This window comes from Protopterus annectens, chromosome 2.part1 (genome assembly GCF_019279795.1).
Source record: "Protopterus annectens isolate FY-2018-M chromosome 2.part1, PAN1.0, whole genome shotgun sequence".
Classification (NCBI taxonomy): Eukaryota; Metazoa; Chordata; order Ceratodontiformes; family Protopteridae; genus Protopterus; species Protopterus annectens.
The window spans coordinates 924,631,352-924,652,394 of record NC_056729.1 but is presented as its reverse complement, the minus strand read 5'-3'; the positions used below and the strand labels follow the sequence as shown (position 1 = coordinate 924,652,394).

Genomic DNA, 21,043 nt, shown 5'->3' with positions numbered 1-21,043 from the left:
TCAATGATCTCAGGAGGAATCCCCGACGAAGGCTGGACAGCAGAAGATTCCAGTTCTAATCTTTTCACCTTCTTCTTCGCTAATGCCTGACCCTTGGGGCAGGAAGCTCCTTTCACTGTTTCTTTGCGAGCAGCGTGCAACGCTGGTTCTCAAGCCTACTATGGAGGATCTTGGGAACAAAAGCCGGACAAATTGGACAGGACATATGGTTGTGAGAAGCTCCTAAACAAAAAAGACACTTATCGTGGTGGTCCTTATGGGGAATCTGTCTCCTGCACTTGCATTTACTGATCCTGGATGTCATTAACTCCCCAGAGTAATAAAAAAATACGACAAAGCAAAACCCTTATGGGTACTTATTTGAAATGGCTCGATACCAACAGGAGGACATAGGTGAAACTGAAAAATAAACAATGCCCTCAAAATGGCAGAAAATAACTCAGGATTTCAGACTGATGATCTGGAGATGAGTCCGGACTGGCAGCAAAGAAGTTCTGAGGTTAGTCCACTCGGACGTCACTTTATGGTCCACGCTATGCAGGGACTGTACAGGTCACATCCAGCGTACCATAAAACTTAAGTAATCCTTGGTATACTGGCCAACATCGGCCTTTCACAGTGAGGAAACCCCATATGTAAGGAATACTGCAACAGTGAATGTAAGGACATCATTAGGTACAGATATTTGGTGTATGTTCTTGGCAGAGGAGCCAATGGTGTGAAACTGCTATCTGCAGGACTATGACTGAATGCATCTAAGTTAGAATCCTGCCTAAATGTAATGATACTGCAGCACCACAGATCTCCAGCTGCCCAGGGATAAGTAGCTGCAAAATCATTGAGGAGTGTCACTCATCACTGGGTCACAGCACAGATGGAAGGGGGTTGCCTCTTTCTCTAGCAGTGCACCACATGTTTATGGGGAACCAGATGCTAAATCATTCATGGATGCCCACATTCTGGGTCAAGGATTTGTATATAGCAGAGCAGCAACAAGCTCCAATTTACTGAAAGTCAGCCCTTGAGCTAAGTTTTTGTTGCAGGAGGAGGATGGGACCACACCCTTACAGAGAGGGATGACTTGTGCTCATGTCACCTGCCTGCTCTCACTGCTGCCTGACATCCATATGGCTGGTGACACTTTGCTTGAGCGCAGAGGGACACTCTGGACCATGCGCACAATCTCAGCTATTGAGAAACGAGCCACACACTATTTGACATGGCTATCCCACGAGTGACCAGTGGTCCTGCAGCCTCCCTGTCATTTTTTTGGTAGCTTGGCTTCAGTCCAAACACACAAAATTTGCTGGGGCGAGGATGGGACCAAGGTTTGCAGACCAAGGCTTAAGGGTTTGACCTGACAACCCAGGACCTGGTATGTGTGTTCCTGGGCACAGGAGAGTGGGCCATGTGGAAGGTGTCCCAGGAGCAAAGGAGGGATTGGGCTCCTGAATGTGGGCCTCCCAACCCCTTCATCTGAGATGAAAGAAGGGATCAGACTGTCTACTACCAACGGCTAGTCTAGGGACTAGGCATCCACACTGATCTAAGGAACCAGGTTTCCCAGCCACTGCAGTTCGGAAGATACAGGCATCGGAACCACTAGACCCTGGTGTAGGGACTGGGTGTCTATGGGGGTTGGCTTGACACCCTGGGGAATCAGGTTTAGAATCTGGGCCTTGCAGTCTATATGGTTCAAGAGATATGGGTGGACCAGCTTGAGTCTGCAGCTAGACTTGGGGCTCAGCCATCCACACAGACTGGCTGGGAGGCACTCTGGGGAGCCAAGCCTTGAATCTGAAATTTCCAGCCTCTACTGTGTGAGAGATACAGATGTTCGACAATTTCTGACCTGGGTCTGGGCTTGGTGCTCAGGCATTCATGCAGGCTGGCTGGGGGAATACCTGTGGGAGTTAGGTTTTGAATCTAGGCTTCCCATTCTGTACAGTACAGGAGATGCAGGTGTCAGACCTGGGGCCAGGCTGGGGGCTTAGCCATCCATAGAGGCCAGCCAGGGGCTATCCTAGGGAGCCAGGTTTTGAAACTGGGCCTCCAAGCTGCAGCAAGGCAAGAGATATGGGTGTCAGACTGTTTTGAAGCTGAGTCCAGGCCATGGGCTCAGACGCCCACTCTAGATATTTGGAAACAACCCTTTAAAAGCCACGTTTTGAATCTTGGCCTTACAGCTGCTATAGTTGCAAAAAAAGGGACAAATAACCATCTTGAACCTGGGGCCTGACAAAAGTCATATGTTGGCAAACTGGTCTTCTCCCTATGCAGCAAGGATGCCACCCTCTGAACAGCATCATCCCACAGCCATGGGGCATGAGTCAGCAGACTCTGTGTGCTGAGTATTCTTTGGTAGGCACAGCAAGCAGGAGGTTCGGAGCGAGGGAAATAGTGATGCAGAGTCAAATGGCCACCCGCCCCCTGCAAGCTTCAAACCTGTGAGTGGGGGCAAAGGGGAGGACTGGAATCATGAAAGTCCTGGATGACAACAGATTTGAGGTCTGTGGCTAAGGAGAGTTCCATGAGGTCAGGCACCCTGAAAGGCTAGATGGCATGCCTGATCGGACATGATTAAGTAACCTACAGGAGACATGGAAGTAGATGGTCCCCCTGACAAGCTAAATGGTATGCATGACTGGACGTGATTAAGCAGCCTGCCTACAGGAGACATGGAAGCAGAAGGCACCCTGGCAGGGGAACACACCTAGGGAAGAAAAATTCTTGGCTGGATTGTAATGGCAGCTTGGAGGGGATGGACAGAAAGCAGGCTGCCCAGGAGAACTCCTGTCTGGGTAAGAAGGTTACAGAGCTGGACCCCCCACAGAAGTCCCAGAACCTCTACCAGAGACCAAGTCCCCTCTACAGAAGACCAGATGACAATGGATCTGCCCCTCCGTGGCAGAGGGAAGCTCCAGTGGGTTGAGCAAAATCAGACAGAAGGTCCCCTTAAGGCCACAGGGGGCTTGTGTGATCCGACACTGGGGGCTACCCACAGGAGAGATGGAATTGGGAGTGACTAGATGATAACTGGCTGATACGAATTCCCTTTTTCAGGGGAAACCAAAAAGCTTCCACTAAGTGGGAGCCAAGATAAATTCTTCAACCTGCAGAAAAAGCATCCATCATCAGAATATTGACAGGTTTGTTGCAGAAAGAGATCTAACAGTGAATTGGTGGTTCTATGGCCTCACAACATGGTCATACACGGTGGTCTGAAATTCACTGACACCTCACTGTCCAATAAAACACTCATATCATCAATCTGTCACTATGAACTCTGTGGCACTCATCAAGCCTAGAACATAAACAGAGTCTGAGCCAGTATCTTGCTTTCCATCCTTGGTCAGTCAGCTAAGACCATTACCTTTTGGACTTTTGTGATGAATCAACACTGAAAAGTATCCAACTCAACTGGTATAAAAGTAATCCTCTGAGCAGTACTAAAAGAGGACTTCCTATATTTATGTTGACAAATGACCACAGCAGGGGGAGCGCCCACCATAGGTATGTCTACATCAGTCCCTCTATAGGTTGACCATAAGCAAGTCATCCAGGCAAGAAAACTCGTGGACAGCCCTCTCCAACAAAGCTTTGACCAACACATTGGTAAAGCTTTTGAGCAATGCAAAAGTCCCAAAAAGGAATGCTCTGCACTGGATTTATGCTCACCAAGATTAAATCTGAGGAATTTCCTATGTAGTCATAAAGCAATGAGGTGTCAAAAAGTACCCAACATGAAAATTACTCCCTATAGGTACCCTGCAGAAGGAATGGAATGAGCCCATACAGGAGAGTAATCCAAACAGAACACAATAAATGTGGTTTTTGAAGTCAATGAGGTATAGAAATTGCTGGGACTTGCCCATCCTCAATTATGGCAATAGAACAAAATGGCAGTAAAAGAAAGTCATCTGGAAAGAAGGATCATATGTTGTTAAATAAAGTCATAGGGGAGAACGGTAAAGAGGGGAAGAATCTAAGTATGGCATGGATTGACTACAAAAAAGCATTTGACAGTATCCCGCATTCATGATTAAAAGAGTGCTTAAAATGCATAAATACACCCTACATTGATAAATTACATCACAGCGACCATGAAATAGTGGCAAACCACTTTGCAGCTAAACCATGCTAAAGGACAAATTATTATTCCAGGGATAAAAATCGAAAGGGGGATATTCCAGGGTGACTCTCTGTCACCAATACTCTTTTGCCTTGCCTTAACTCATTAAGCTGTCTGTTTAACAGATTAGGTCATGGCTATAATTTGGCTCCCAGAAAGCAACAAAGTATAAATACTTATCTTCTCTTTGTTGAATATTTAAAACTGTACAGTTCATCAGATGAAGAACTGAAAGCACAAATGCAAGTAGTCAAAACTTTTTCAGATGATATAAGAATGTCATTTGGTCTTGACAAATGTGAAAAATCAACCTTTAAAGCAGGAAAGCTGCAGCACCAAGAAAACATAAGTTTGGGACAAGAATATGACATAAAAGAACTTGATCAAAAGGTGTATAAATATTTGGGAATTGATTAAGGATCCACAATAACACATGAACAAATGCAAACAAAACTTAGCAAAGAATATTTTAGAAGACTTAAATTAATCCTGAAAACAGCATTGACAACTAGGAACAAAATTCAAGCTATAAACCAGTTTGCTCTTCTTGTCCTAACTAACAGTTTTGGAGTGACTGATTGGCCTCACAAGGTGTTAGGTAGATTAGACAGGAAAACAAGAAGAATGCTTCATGTTCATCAAATGATTTATAGAAATCAGTGCATACCAAGATTATATATTCCCCGTTCCGGAGGGATGGGCCTCCTTGAAAATGATTACATTTATAGATCTGCAATCATCATGGGACTGCATACATATCTGCTGAGCCCAGAAGACCCAAACATAGTGAAAGTTTTGAAACATGGAGAGAATAAATCTAAGATGACTTCCTTTTTAAGTCTAGCAAAAGCATATTTGCATCAAGTGGGAATGGAAACCAAACCAGAAATAGATAAAAAAAATCAGGCAGCAACTGAATGTGCCAAAAAAAAAAACAAAAGAAAGAAGAGAGGATGAAGGATCAGATGAGAAGGCAAGAAATGTGGAAAATACATAAATATAGCTGCAAGTACAGAAAAATTCTGGAAGAACCTCGTGTTGATCAGGATCGAATGCAGGAATGGTTAAGGGGAGGTGAATTCAAACCAAAAGATTAATAGTAATAATAATAATAATAATAATAATAATAATTAATAATAATAATAAAAGGTTAATAGTGGTGGACCAAGATAGTGGGCTATGTACATGTTGGTTTACAAAGTTCATTGAACAAGTGGGAGAAACAGACAAATATAGGTTTTGTAAAACAGAACTGGAAACAGTCACACAACTTGTTGCCGGCTGTGACGTACTAATTGCAGACGGATTGTATACTGAAAGGCATAATGATGTGTCAAGACTGTTGCACTGGGGATTGTACAAACATTATAATAATGAAGTAGCTGAAAAACACTGGAAACATGAGCCACAAAGCATCATTGAAAATGATAAAGTTTATATCACATGGGATCATCCATTACCAACAGTTCAGAAAACCAGTTACAGTGGTCCATGAAAAGAAGACAAAAGTAGCATTGATCATTGAAATCGCTACACCCAGTGACTACAGTGTCTTGCGTACAGAGAGACATGAAGACATAAAATATCAGGATTTGCAGGCAGAAAAGAGAGCAATGTGGAAGAAAGATACTCAGACAGTTCCAATAGTAGTAGGAGCAACAGGTCTTAAAGAATCTACAATCGTATTTAGATATCTTACCAATACATGTAACGTCATACAAATTGCAGGAGGAGTCATTACTGGGCACATTACAGGTGCTGCGAAGAGCACTTCTAGCTGACATCAAAGATTGAAACAATACTAATTTCATGAACTTTAATCATACTTTGACTTAGTAATGGGGGTTCATTCCCATCATGGTAATAGAAAGACAAAAGACTTGGAGAAATTAAAAAAGGGTCCAAATGGAGAGATAAGTCAACAAGCAAAGGAGAGTGGTATTGCTGAAATTAAACTCATCTTCAAGTCTTGATGAGTACCTTCACAAGGTGGACTCTCTCTTTCACAAAATCTCACCAAGATGACACTGATATACAGACTGTATTTTATACAGCATATATCATGGACAGAAATAGGTCAAAAATTAAAAAAGACAGCTGGGTACACAAGATCCAGGATAAAAAAAGTGCCCAATCCTGGTAGGTGCACTGGTGCCAAGACTGGAAAAAAAATGACAGTGTAGAATCTTCAAAATATGGAAACATTCCTACAATGGGGTCAGGCCAGGCCCAGGGGGAGGATGCCCCCTCCCCTGTTGTAGAAGCAAGTAGCAGTCCACAAAAATCACAAAAAATTGACAGGCCAAAGAATAGCTATAAAGACGACAAAGTGGACTACTGAGGATAAGAAAGAAATTCTGTATTGTTACTATTATGTAAAAAGCCCAGAATTTTCAGACACAATATATATGAAAAGATGGAGAGAGAAATTAGAGGAAAGAAAAATACTTCCACAAGAAAAACTCTTAGAAGCTTCAAATAAAAATTTGCATTTGTTAATACAGCAGATGTGTGAAAAACACTATACAGCCCAAGAAACTTTGATCTGTTTGTGGAAAAAAAATCATTTGAGGAAGTGCAAAAATATTAACAACAAAAACTAGAGATTTTTGAAAAGTATAAAAAAGAAGTATGGACATGGGAAAGAAAGAGAAATTTGATATGGTGCAATATTTATGCAAAATCAAAAGCCAAATAGGTAGCCCGAAAGATATTCAAAGAGAAATACAAGAAAAGGCATCCAGATATGGAAAATTTCACAATAAAAAAATAACATCACAAAGAAGGAATGTAGAAAAGAAGATTAGTAAAGTAGAAGTTAAAAAAATCGAAGTGAAGGATTTGATGTAGAAGGTGTAACATAAGTTACACTACAGCATGATGGAACGAGTCCCCAAAGAAAGGTGAAACAGGAAGATCAGGAGACATCTGAAGAAGAAATATGGACATGGGAAAGAAAGAGAGATTTAATATGGTGTAATATTTATGCAAAGGAGAAAGGAAAACTAATCAATACAAAAAGGGCAGCACCAAAGATATATGAAGAGAAATACAGGCAAAAGAATCTGGACATGGAAAACTTCACAACACAAAAAAATAAGATGAGAAAGAGGAAAAGTAGAAAAGAAGATTAGTAATGGAGGAGATTAAGAAACAGAAACTGAGGTTATGGAGTACCTGCAAAGTGAAGAACTCAGTGTAGAAATTCTGACTCAGAAAACACCACAGCAGGATAGAGCAATGGACATCCAAATTAAGGAGAAACCAGTGGCATGAGAAGTAATAGGTCAGTTGCCATATGAAGATATTTTGGAGCCTTTCACAGGAAACCAGCATAAACGTTCACTTCAAGTTGGACAGCAAGGATGGAACAGGTAACTCATGCCAGACATAAGGAAGTAACTGAATTCCCATGCCACTGACAAATAATGGGATTTGTGCGAGTCACTGTTATCTTCTTTACCTTCTGTAAAAGGACTGCATCTTTTCTGTCTCCAAATACCCACATTTATGTTTGGCTTACACCTTATTTTACATTATACTTAGAAGTTATCCAGCTACAGCCAGAAAAGTAGCTAAATTGCAGGCCTTTCTTCATGGCTTTCTTTTGTAGTTCAAGAGGAACTGACATCCCCCCCTCCCTTACACACACTACTGCAGAGGTGTTAAAACTGTCACTGCATTGCGAGACCCTTGAAAAATCAATTCCTCTTGGACTGCAGTTACTTCCTTATATCTGGCATGAGTCACACAAAGTATCATGGGAAAGAGAAAGGGTTGAGGGAGAACAAGATCATGCTGCTACATCAAGCCCCATTGGTAGCCATGTTGTGGAAAACAGGCTAAATTACAAATAAAGGACTTAGAGTGATTTTCAGCCATTAAAGTAGGACAGGAAACAATGACTGCATGAACAAAACAGATTTTTTTTAGTTCTGGGGTGTAGTTTTCCTTTAATAACAGATAAAACTCTACCACAAGAACAAGGGGAAAGGAAGGGGAGAAATCAAATACCATTAAGGAAGTATAGAATAGAGAAAACTAAAGTGTCACTGTTAGAAGAGTATAGAAGAGGGAAAAGACCAACAAAAATACTCAAAGATAGACGTGATAAAAGCAAAGAGCAGTATTATAACAAATCAGGATTTATTATGCACTATTGCAAATAATAAACTAAAAATATCAGCACAGGCAGAAAAACTTAGAAGGTGCACAGATACATATAAAGGAAAAGTACACAATAAGCAATTTATTGATGACCCAAAAAAGTTTTACAGAGAATTGGGAAACAAGGTAAAAGGAATTGAAAGACCACCAAAAAATGAGGAAATAGATACATTTTGGAGAAGTATTTATGAAGATCCTGCAGAACATAACAAAGATGTTAAATGGATAGAAGTAAAAGAAAAAAAATGAAGTTCCAAGGTACAGGATATGAAATGGGATGAAGTAACAGCAAGAGAGATTGAAACAAAGTTAAGAAAAGCCACTAAATGGAAAACCCAAGGCCCAGATGCAGTACCTAACTTTTGAAAACAGAATTAGAAATAGTCGCACACCTTTTTGCCGGCTGTCGCTGTGACATACTAATGGCAGAAGGATTGTATACTGAAAGGCATAATAATGTGGCAAGACTGTTGCACTAGGGATTGTGCAAACATTATAATATTGAAGCAAATTACACAAAAATAAATGGAAATTGTAGGAACAGTACATGCAGAATAATGTTCAGAAGAAGGAGAGAGGTTTAAGGGAGGGTTGAAATTCATTAATTTATGTAATGTACTGTTGACAGTTACAAAGAAGGAAAATGTGTTGTATAGTGTATGTAAATAGAAAAAAAATGTTAATATATTTTTTTCTTTTCTGTTAATGTATGTTTAGCTATGTCTTAAAGTGATAATTTAATGACGGTGTTAAAAAAAGAAAAAAGTGCTCAGTCTTTAGTATTGCCGATTAATGACTGGAGGACTTCCTGGATCACTTTCTGGGATCAGGCTGGTTAGAACTATGCTGCGGTTTAAGCAGAAGAAAACAACACTGCCAAGTTGCACCTGCTTTGAACCCCCACCATACTGAGGGATCACTGTGGTCTCAGGTCCTTGTTAGCCAAGGACGAGGTCAGAATATAGACAAAGTAGGGGCCAGCTTGATCACATTTACCTTCCAAAAAGTTAGGCCATGGCCTGTTCTGCTTGTGTATGTACTTGTGGTAGTGCTCCTACTTATGCCTGGAAATGCATGAACCACCATCTTCCCAGATGTTGCATGAGGAGCTCTTGATAGATACCACCATTCTGGCTGCAGGTAGAGTCAAAAGCCTCTCCAGTACTGCATATTTTGCTGGCAGGACTAAATCACCAACACTTTTGATACATTTTACTGCTGTACTGTTTCGAGAACAGTAAAGGAAATGCAGGCATAGGTCTTTGCTTCCAAATCAATAGCCACATGGACACGCACAGTGTTGTTTGCATCCACTACAACTCAAAAAGTCTGACTCCATGCACAGATGCTGCTAGTGCATTCTCCTTGAAAGTACATGTTGAACATTTGTGGAAAATCTGTAAAAATTATTTTTTGCACAAGGCAAGACCCCCCCCCCCCGCATTCCTCATGTACTGATATTCCACTGCAGCAAAGGCACCTGTGAAGACAGAAAATACCTACTGAGGGTGAAACACAACTCTCAAAAATGTAATTGTGCAGTACAGCCAAAACAATGCAAAAAGCATTCAAAGAAGTGATGTTTCATGGTGCTTGTCTCATATGCTATCTTTCTGGGAGGATCTACATTCAAACAGATGTAGATATCAGATGTTACTTAGGTTTATGAACACAGAATGCTGACAATGACACCACAGATCATGATACAAACTGTCCAAGCAGAAATAAAGGATTGGTGGGATAATTTAATGGTTGTGTTTAACTAAACAGAAAGGTACATCAATTTATAAGGTGGGAAGGTCAAAAAAATGTACCCAGATGAATGAACAGTGGTATAGAACAGGAACCCTACCAAGGACCAATCTAGTACACGAGTTTTATTTCACTATAGGGCTGCTACATGAATCTTCCAGTGTGACTCTGCAAACCTGTAAGCCCCATGAATTAAATATGGAATACTTCACTCCCCTGGTGAACTTTAAAATCTAGCTTGTGACGTGGCTGTACCTTAATTCATATGTGATTATATGCCTGAACTGAATGACTAGGCTTGAATAGCAAGTGAAAGTATCTTAACTATAACACAATATTGGGTCAAATATAGTGACCCCATCATAGGTCAAGAAAAGAACCTCTTCCTCCAATCAGAAGCACATGAGCAATATGATTCTCTTATCTGCTCCTTCTCCATTAACCCAGGACATATAATGTACCCCCTTTTTCATACCAGCAGCCCATATTTACATCTTTCATTTATAAAATTTAAAATAAAACATCTTTTCTTCTACTACTCACGTTCTAAAAAAAAAAATGTCTGGATACCAGATGCTTTAAGCAAATTATATCCTCCATCCTGACCCAGTCATTTGCTTTGTATTTTTGTCCTCATTTTTTATTAAGAAAGACAAGTCATTTTTTTACTGGAAGGGTAGGTTTGACATCACAGTTAAGGTCTTCATCTCATACACACAAGGTTTCATTCTGACCTCAAGATATTGGCTATGTTTATAACGGCCCTTCAGGGCAGTTGGCCTAGTATTCACCTATGATGGTACACAGTAAATATTAATTTCAGTTTTCCTCCAGTTTAATTTCCAAAATATTTTGGGTTTTAAATAACATGATGGGAATGGACTCCATCCTGTCAGGGTATAATTAAAGTTCATGAAATTAAAAATACTTCAGTCTTTCATGTTAGCCAAAAGTGTTCTTTGTAGCACCCAGAATGTGCCCAGATTTGACTCTTACAATTCATAGAGTTACGTGTAATGGTAGCATACGTAAATATAACTGTAGATTTTTTTTTATTAGACCCATTGCTCCTACTACTTACTATTGGAACTGTCTTGGTATCTTTCTTCCTTTGTTTCTGCCTGCAAATCCTGATATTTTATGACTATGACTTTGTCTCTCTCTCTCTCTCTCTCTCTGTACATCAGACACTGTAATCGTTAGGTGTAGCCATTTCAATGTTCAATGTTACTTTTATCTTTTTTCAAGGATCACTCTAATCTGCTTTTCTAATATCTATTTTTTGAATTGTTGGTAATGACTGATCACATGTGATGTACACTTCATTGTTCTCTGGAATGCTTTGTGGTTCATGCTTCCAATGCTTCTCGGCTATTTCTATACTGTAGTGTTTGCACAATCTCCAGTGCAACAATCTTGCCACATTACTGTGCCTTTCAGTGTATAGGACCTCTACCATGAGTGCATCACACCTAAGAAAAAGGTGCGTGACCATTTTTTTTTTTACAGAACCCACATCTGTCTGTTTCTCCCATATGTTCAATGGACTTTGTAAACCAATGTGTAAGTAGTTCACTATCCTGGGCTGCCATTATTAACATTTCATCCTTTGGTTTCATCTCACCTCTCCTTAATAATTCCTGTGTCAAATCCTCATCAACATGATGTTGTCCTAAGAGATCTTTATACTTGTCACTACATTTATGGCTATTCCACATTTCTTTCTTTCACATCTGATCTTTCTCCTTATATTCTTTCTTTTTTTTTCTGGCACATTCAGTTGCTGTCTGATTTTTGTCTACTTCTGATTTGATTTCCATTCCTGCTTACTACCTGAATGTTTCTGCTAAACTAATCAGAGAGGTCACCTTAGACTTGCTCTTCTCATGTTTTAAAACATTCATCATGTTTGGATCTGATGAGGTCAGCAGATATGTACGCAGTGTCACAAATGCAGATATATATATATATATATATATGTAATCAATTTCAGAGAGACCCATACCTCATTCACAGTGTGGAATATATAATTTTGGTATACACTAGTGTTTACATATCTGATAAGCGTGAAGCATTATTCTTGTTTTTCTGTCCAGCTGATCCAGTACCTTTTGGGGCCAGTCAATCACACCAAAACTCGAAGTTAAAACAAGAAGAGCAACTCGGTTCACAGCTGGGACTTTATTCTTAGATGATAAGGCAGTTTTCTGTAGATTCACAGGTAAATACTAGGCTAATTGCCCTTGTGGACCATATTAAGCCTAACAAATTTCCCTCAGAGGTGAGAATCAAACCATGTATAGTATTAGTCTTCTGAAGCATTCCTTCAATTTCCAAATATTTATGCACTCCTTCGGGCTCAAGTTCCTTTATACCACCATTCATGTCCTAGACCTAGAGTGGTATTTTCTTGGTACTGCAACTTTCCTGCTTTAAATATTACCTTTGCACATTTATTAAGACCATACATCATTCTTATATCATCCAAGACAGTTTTAACCACTTGCAGTTGTGCTTTCAACTCCTCATCTAATGAACTATACAGTTTTAAGTCATCCACAAAAACTAAATGATAAATCTTTAAGCAAGTTTGTTTTTAGGAGCCAAAATGTAACCAAGATGTGATATGTTAATTAAACAGCTTAATGGGTTAAGGGCAAGGCAAAACAAAAGCGGTGACAAAATATCATCCTGGAACATCCTCCTTTGAATTTTTATCCCTGGGATAATAATTTGTGCTTTGTCATGACTTAAATGAAAAGTGGTTTGCCATGATTTCATGGTCACTGTAAATGTAAACTGATCAATGTAGGATTCATCTTGCACATCTGTAAGCACTCCTTTATCTATGAATGTGGGATGCTGTCAATTGCTCTTCTGTAATCTATCCATGTTATTTTTAGATTCTTCCCCTTTTTACAATTCTTCACCACGGCATTATTTAGCAACAAATTATCCTTTCTTCCATATGTCTTTCTTTTGTTACCCTTTTGTTCGATTGCCATGACTGAGTTTTCTTCTAAATGACTATAAACTCTGACTCTGCATCAATTCCAGTATTTAGCTTGTAAATTGTTGGAAGGCAAGTTATTAGTCTACAGTTTTAGGTTGCCTTACTGATTCACTCTTAAAGAGGCATATCATTTTTCCTGTTGTTAACCAGGTTGGTAACTGTTCAGGATGCGCATATATAAGTAGTTCTTACTCGGCTAAATTTTTGTATAAAGATGTTAATACTTTTAGCCAGAAGTTAGATACTGTATCTGGGCCTGGGGTTTTCCAATTAGGAGCTTTTCTCAATTTTGTTTCAATTTCTCTAGCTGTTACTTCATCCCATTTCATATCCTGTACACTTAACTCCTTACTGTTTCTTTTACATTTTCTATCCATTCAGCGTCTTTGTTATGTTCCACAGGGTCTTTATAAATATTTCTCTCAAATTTGTCTATTTCATCTTTTTTTTGGTGGTGCTTCTATTCCCTTTGCTTTATTTCCCAGTTCTCTATAAAATGTTTTTTGGGGCATTCATGAATTGCTTATTTTGTATCTTCTTAAAGTTTTCAGCCCGTGCTGTCTTTCATTTATTATTTACAAATACTGCCCAATAGATCCCAATCTGTTCTGATACTGTAAAGTTGCTTTTATCACATCTATCTTTCTAAGTATTTTTGTTGATCTGTTCCCTCTTCTAAATTCTTCTAACAGTGACACTTCTTGTCTTAATCGCTTTAAAGTTTTCTCTGTCTAAAGCATCCATGACTGCATTTGATTTCTTCCCTTCTTTTCCCTTATTGCTCTGTATTTTTGTGGTAAGACTTTGTCATTAATTTACTTGTACAATATATCCTATTTAATTATATCAAATGAATTTCTATTAAAATTGATGAATATAGTAATCAAGACTGTTATCAGACTTTAAACGTTTTGGGTCTTATTTACTTTTCTTTCTTCAATCTTAATATGTCTATCCATCTCTATTAAATTAAGCAATTCTTCCCTTAGATCATTTTCTTCTAAACTGAGGGCACATTCTTTGCTCTCTGTTTCCTGTAGGCATTCTTCTGAAAGTTCCAGAAAGTCTTGCTGTGACAAATTCTCTTCAGCTATATCCAGCGTCATCCATTGCTCCTGCACTCATTGGCCCATCACTCCACAATATTGTCTGTATCAAAAGTTGCCACTGTTTCCTGCTAATTCCTTTGCTGTGCAACTCCAGCTGAACTTTTGTAATGGTTTCCTACTGAAGATTTCAGAGCATCATCATTTCTTAAGTGATCAAATGCTTCCCATTCCACCTGTTTCTCCTTAATTTGTTGGTGTTGGTTTGCCCTAGGAAAACTTTCAGTGAAACGTCCATTCGATGATTAGCAGCTTCGATAAATAGGTGTTCAATGATGAGGCATTCAGAGAAGTGGGATTCGACAAAGTGATATTGACCCCTTTATGTTCTTATTTTTTGTATTGTAAAATTTTCCATATCTTGGTGCCTTGCCTGTATTTCTCTTCAAACATTTTTGGAAGTGATTTTTTGTACTGATTAGTTTGTCTTTCTCCTTTGCATAAACACTGCACCACATCAGATCTGTTTTTCTTTCCCATATCCAAGTTTCTTTTTTATACCTTGCAAAAATCTCATGGTTTTGTTACTTATATTTTCACACTTCATCCGTCTAATCTTTTTCCAGGCAGCCCAAAGTTTCTTTGTCTATGTAATGTTTTTCATGGATGTATTTTATTAAAGAATGCAAATTTGTATTTGAAGCTGCTGACAGTTTTTTCTTGTGCAAGTATTTTTCTCTTATCTAATTTCTTTTTTAATCTTTCTGAGTAACTTCTATCGAGAAATTCTGGGATTCTTGTATTACAGTAACAATATATAATTTCTTCTTTATCCACAACAGTCCGCTCTATCATCTTCATGGCTCTTTTTTTGATCAGTCTGTTTTTGTGGTTTTTATTGGCTACTACTTCCTTCTACAACAAGGGAGCCAATCCTCCAACAGAGCCTGGCCTAACCCCACTGAAGGAATGTTTCGATTTCTTAAGGATTCAACATTGCTAATTTATTTTTCGGTCTTAGCACCAGTGCACACACCAGGATTGGGCATTTTGTTTATTCTGGGAATTGGCATCCACCTGTATTTTTTTTTTTAATATATATTTTAACCTACCTCTCTACATGATATATGCTATATAAGGTACACTCTATCAATGTTGTCTTGGTGAGATTTTGTGAAAACTGGGTCTACCATCTGAAGGTACTCAGCAAGACTTGTGGACGACTTGAGTTTCTGCAATACTACTCTCCATTTCTTGCCGATTTCATCATCTCTCCATTTGTATCCCCTCTGCACCACTGTCTCCCACTGCATCACTTTTCATGTAATGTCAGGTAGTTTTCCCTAGGTTGTTTGGTTTGACAGACATCAACAATATATAAATCGTATCTATATTCATAATTATGCAGAATAATAAAACATTACAAATCATGCATGCTAGATACACATGAATGGCATTTTATTTCAAAGGGATATAGCATTTCATGTGATACAAATAAACAATTTGTATATTCATTATCTGTGTTTTTTCCAAGATCAAAAGTCAGAATGTGGCAAACTCTCTTTGAATGAAATACATTAAACTGAATTAATGGAGGTAAAAACTACCAAATAACATAAAAGAGATTACCTTTTCCAGTGGACAACATACTGTCCTGTTGCGACTGCATTCTGGCCACTCGTGACTGGAAGGCACTGAAGGCAGAAGCATTCACTAGCACTTTCACCAGTATAAAGAATTACTGTAAAATAAATGACATTTGGTTTTACACAGCACATAAATACACCTATTCATTTACAACTGTATCCATTGTACTTGTATTTGCCTGACATGTATCTAAAGTATGTTCGTTATCAGAAATCGTAGCCAAGTAAAAACTTAACCATAACAACAATTTTTTGAGAGTCGGCCTCTTTGTACCAAGTATTGCTTACAGACTTAGCACTCAATGACATAATTAAACTACAAACCCTCCCATTCCCCAAGCAGCTAAGAGAGAGGGAATGTGGACCTCTATGTGAGCCAATATACATTTTCAGCATAAAAGAACATTTTCTTGTGCTTCCACTAGTATTGCCCTATGGAAAAAAAATGCACTCCAAATTATTGGCAGTCAAAGATCAGGCAGGATCTCTCTAGTCACATAAAGGAATGACTCATAGGATACCAGAAAAAAATATATTGTATCCAGAAAGGTTAGTTATACAGGCACTTACTGGAAAGCATAAATGGAAGTTATGTACATACCATAATGTTGGTCCCTTTTCATCTTAATCTGTCCGATATGACTGATGGGAACCAAGCCATTTATTGGATCTGATCTGGACTTTGCTAGTGTCCCAAGCCTCAAGCTCCATCATAATTTTCCTCCCATAATTCCCATGTGCCTCACTAACCTCAGATCATGCTTACTGGTTAGAAGGAAATGCTCTATAGATTAGGTGTTATAATGAAGATGGAAGGAACCAAGGAAGTTACAACTAGTCTGAACACCCCTTTGAAATGAGGTGACAATTTGAAAAAGGGAAGGAAGGAAGGGTGTTGCATCAGACAGGCTAGCAGGAAAAGGATTTCATGTATGATTAGTATAGAACTTCTGTAGCCTATTTCTTCTAAACAATCCAACTGACTGAAGAGAATCCAAGCTATTTTTTCGGGTAGCATCATGACAGGATACCTTATAAAACTGAGGCTCCAAGGAAGCTCTACATCCAGGTATGATATCCAGTTTATAATGTTTGGCAAAGGCATGGATTGAAGCCGTAGCATAAATTTCATCCACAGAGGCATTTGTGAAAAAGGCAGTGGAAAGAGAATCAGACCTGTTCGAATTAGTTTTTGGCTTAAATGTCAAGGTTTTGTTCCTGGAAGAATATACAAAGCTGATACAGTCAGAAAGCCATCAGGATAATGTTTGTTTAGAGATTTTCTTACTCATTCTATTTGGGGAAAATGAAATAAATAACTGAAGCCTTTCCTGAATGGTCTTGTTCTGTGGAGGTAGAATCGAAGTTGTCTGTGAACATCCATGACATGTAACAAATACTATCCCTTGTCAGAGTGGTTAGGAAAGAATACTGGTGGATGAATGGATTGATTTAGATTTGACTGTGAAGCTAATTTTGGGATAAAGGATGGGATGATTCTCAGGATGACCCTATCCTTGTGAAATATCAAGTATGGCAGAACAGATGACAATACACGTAGTTCTGAAATCGACCTGGCTGATGTGAATGTGACCAAAAATAGTGTTTTCCAGGATAAAACTTTTAAGCCCATAGAAGAAGCTGGCTTGAAGGGAAAGTTTTGTTAGAACCTCAAGAAAAAACTGAGATCCTATGAGGGGTCTTTTGCTGAAGGATAAAAGAAATAAACGTGAGGAATATTTTGAAAGTTTGTGTGAAGCAGGGAAACTGTTCTGGAACCCTGAATGGAAATTTGATGCATTTTTCCATTTACTCTTGTAGAGTTCACAGGTAGATTAATTCTGAAAAAAAGACAAGCTGTGTAACACCATCTGGGACAAAGAGGTATTCTTGGCCATTATGGGAACTGGAGAAACCAAGGGGTCAGTCTGAAGTTCTGAACGTCTGGGCGAGGCTGACTAGATGGATATAATAAAAAATCTGGTTGTGGGTCTTGAAGCCACAGGGGCTTTTTTTAGATGAAGCCTGAGTATTGTACTGAGACCAATACAGATGCCATAGTCAAGAAAGTGCACCAGAGATTGCACTTATTGAGAAGCCTGAGGAGAACGAATCTCCCATCGACAGTTCTCACTACCTTCTACACAGGTACTACAGAAAGCATCCTGACAAACAACTCGCAGTATGGTATGGAAGCTGTTCTACTTCTGAGCACAAATCCCTCCAGAGAGTGGTGGACACAGCAGAGAGGTTCATCAAGACCACCTAATTATCTATCCGTGACTTACTTATCCAGATGTCTCGGCAGGGCCAGAGGAATAATTAAAAACTGCACTCACCCTGCTTACAGGCTGTTCCTGCATATTTCATCTGGAAAGTGCTTCGGAAGCATACATTGCAGAACAATGAGATTCAGGAACAGCTTCTTCCCTAATGTCATCAGGTTGCTGAACTCTAGTAACAACTATGCTCCATGATGGCCATCTGGGTCAGAAGAAACTGTAGTAGCTTGTCTTATATTGCACATTAACCTGGTTACCAGTCTCATCTAATACTTAGTGCAATATTCACCATGACTGTTAACTTATAGGCCATCTAGAGCAGTAGCAATGCAATAAAATATCTCTTCTTTCAGTGCAATACATGCTACAAATTTGTAAATTAACCATAGTGCAATAATCTAATGTTCACAGTGCAATACTTAAATGTCTCTTTCTGTGTAAGGATCAATACAATGTCTTAACCAAGTGCCTGTGCAATACTAAAGTCTCATGCAAGTAAGTGTTCACTGCGAAAAATGTTAAAATGTGTTTCTAATTATGTGCAGTATTAGTCTGTCTACCTGCATGTCTGTGATGTAATAACTAGGTGTTATATGTGTAAAAGTCTGTGAAAATAGTCTATATGTTTTCTGCACATTGAGTCCAGAGACACGGAATTTTGTTCAGTTTTTGCACTTGTGTGATTTCTGAATGACAATAAAGTTTACTTTGACTTTAGGTGGAACCAGATTTGCCGGGGACATAGTGGGGCAATGAGAATTACTGTAGATCAGCATGTTGAGGGTTTTGTGTAGGAACTTCAAAATGAGGTGAATTGGAACAGAAGGCATAGACTCCAGGGGTTGCTGAAAGAGCAGATTAGAGAATCCCGTGGTGACAGACCCTCAGTATGGGTCAGGGCAAAGTAGCAGCTGCATTTGGTGTTGAAAAGGGAAGGAATGAGATCACAGCACAGCTGGCTCCAGTGGTTGAATATCTGCTGAATGAATCACTAATGGACTGCAAGACCACTCATAAGGTATCATGAAAGGCATGCTCTACCAGTGTGTTCTTTCACTTCAATCCCCTATTTCTTTTTCTTTGCCTACACTCTAATATTAATCCTTGAAAGGGAAGGCAATCTCTAGCATGCAGTCCAAATATAATCTTGGCCTTTTCCCATTCTATTACCTTTCCTTAATTATTTATTTTCAATACCTTGGTTCCTTTGCCAGTTTTCTCCAACAAATTCCAGTCCCCGCTTTCCTATTCTCTGTATCCCTAATTGCAGTCATCCATATGGGCAGATTTTCCTTTCTCTATTCATGTGCTGGCTTCGTTCTTCGAATACTTTCTGTTACTTTAAGAATATAATATTTTGTATGGTTATTGTTATTCTCCTTAAAGATCTGCACACAAAATCCCATTCTTTCCTTGTTTCTTAAGCTTTTCACTGTTTCATCATCATCCCTTTCCACTTTGAATTGTAGCTTTCTGCTTGTGCTATATACAGGAGCCTTAACTGTTTAAGTCTGAATTACCCTTTCAAATGAGGTAATCCCAAACTGCCCTGTTCTATTGGAAGAATCAGCTTATCCCACTTGATTCTTGCCATCTTCCCCACCCAGATAAAATCCTTCAGCTCTTTATTAATTGCTATCCACAACTTCTTCACCAGTTGATAAAAATACGCCTGACCTGTATATAAAACTAAAGAGACTAAAAACATTTTCACTGCTTGTATGTTGCTATCTATATCCATAAAACAGCGCTTCCATTTTCTCAGTTTTTTTATTATCTTTTTAGTCTCTTCCCGTATATATCCTTAGCTGCTATAACAGAATCCTTTTAAGATCATACTCCTAATTAATTTCATTTTATTGTGTCTCCATAAATATGGATACTGCGGAACCAATTTGTGTGTGGGTACTTAATTTGCAGCTATTGCCTTGGTTTTATCTTCATTGATTTTTGTATCCCGAAAAGACCTGAAACTGTTTCAGAATGTTCTTCAACACTGAACTGTCCTTTTCTGGTTTTATCAGGTACAAAATAATATCTTATGCAAATAAAGCCAGCTTTTCTTGACTACCATATCAAATACATCCTTGAATTTCAGAATCCCTTATTTTATTTGCCAGTGGTTCTAAATATAATGCAAACAACAAAGGGGAAAAAATATACCTCTGCCTGGTTCCTATGTTCAAAGAGAAATTGTCAGGGAAGAACCCACCCATTTAAATTTTCACCCCATCCCTTATATATCCTCCTAATCAACCTTATAATTGTATCATGGAATGCAAATGCCTCCATTGCCCTGCTCATAAAATTCCAGCTTACTCCGTTGAATGTTTTCTCCTCATCAAGACCCACCAACAACAGTGTTATTTTCTAACATTCTGCTTCCCTCTGAATCACCATTGTTCTGTTAATGTTGTCAAATGTTTGGCTCTCCTCCACAAAACCACACTGACCATAACTATCAATTTGGTATCACCTTTGTCATTCTTTTAGCCATTACAGACGCAAGCATTTTATAATTATGGCTTAGAGCTGAAATGTGCCTATATGAAGCTAGATCTGATGGGTCTATACCCTCTTTAGGTATTGCAGCCACCACCGCTTTCTTTGATGATGTTGGTGCTTCTCCTCCTCTTAAGATACTGTTAAAAACCTTCCAGATCTTTATCAGTTTTTTCCCTCCTAGCTTCCAAACTTCTACAGGAATATCAACTCCTCCTGGGAACTTTCCTGTAGATTGGTTATACATCACCATTTTTTTCTCATCTCCTGTCTTGTTAGTAATTGAGCCTCATCTACCTCCAACCCTGGCATATTTAATTCTTCCATCAACATTTCCATTTGTACCATTTCTTGATTTCCATATTTCTCTGCTTTATACAGATTTCCATAAAATTTCTGAAATATTTACAGTACCTGAACAGGATTTATCTTCCTTGTTATAGACTCCCTAAGCTTGGCGACACCCCTTTCTACTTTCTGTTGCCCGAGTCATTTTGTTAAAA

At 38.8% G+C, this 21,043-nt stretch overlaps 1 protein-coding gene across 1 annotated transcript in view; it reads right to left on the bottom strand.

The window, feature by feature from the left end:
• Window positions 1–21,043, bottom strand: part of TRAPPC11 (trafficking protein particle complex subunit 11) — a 2,455,228-nt gene that overhangs the window by 279,853 nt on the left and 2,154,332 nt on the right. Inside the window, exon 26 of the mRNA XM_044062556.1 lies at window positions 15,740–15,851. Within this exon, the coding sequence (XP_043918491.1) occupies window positions 15,740–15,851 (112 nt within the window). The remainder of the gene's footprint in view (window positions 1–15,739; window positions 15,852–21,043) is intronic.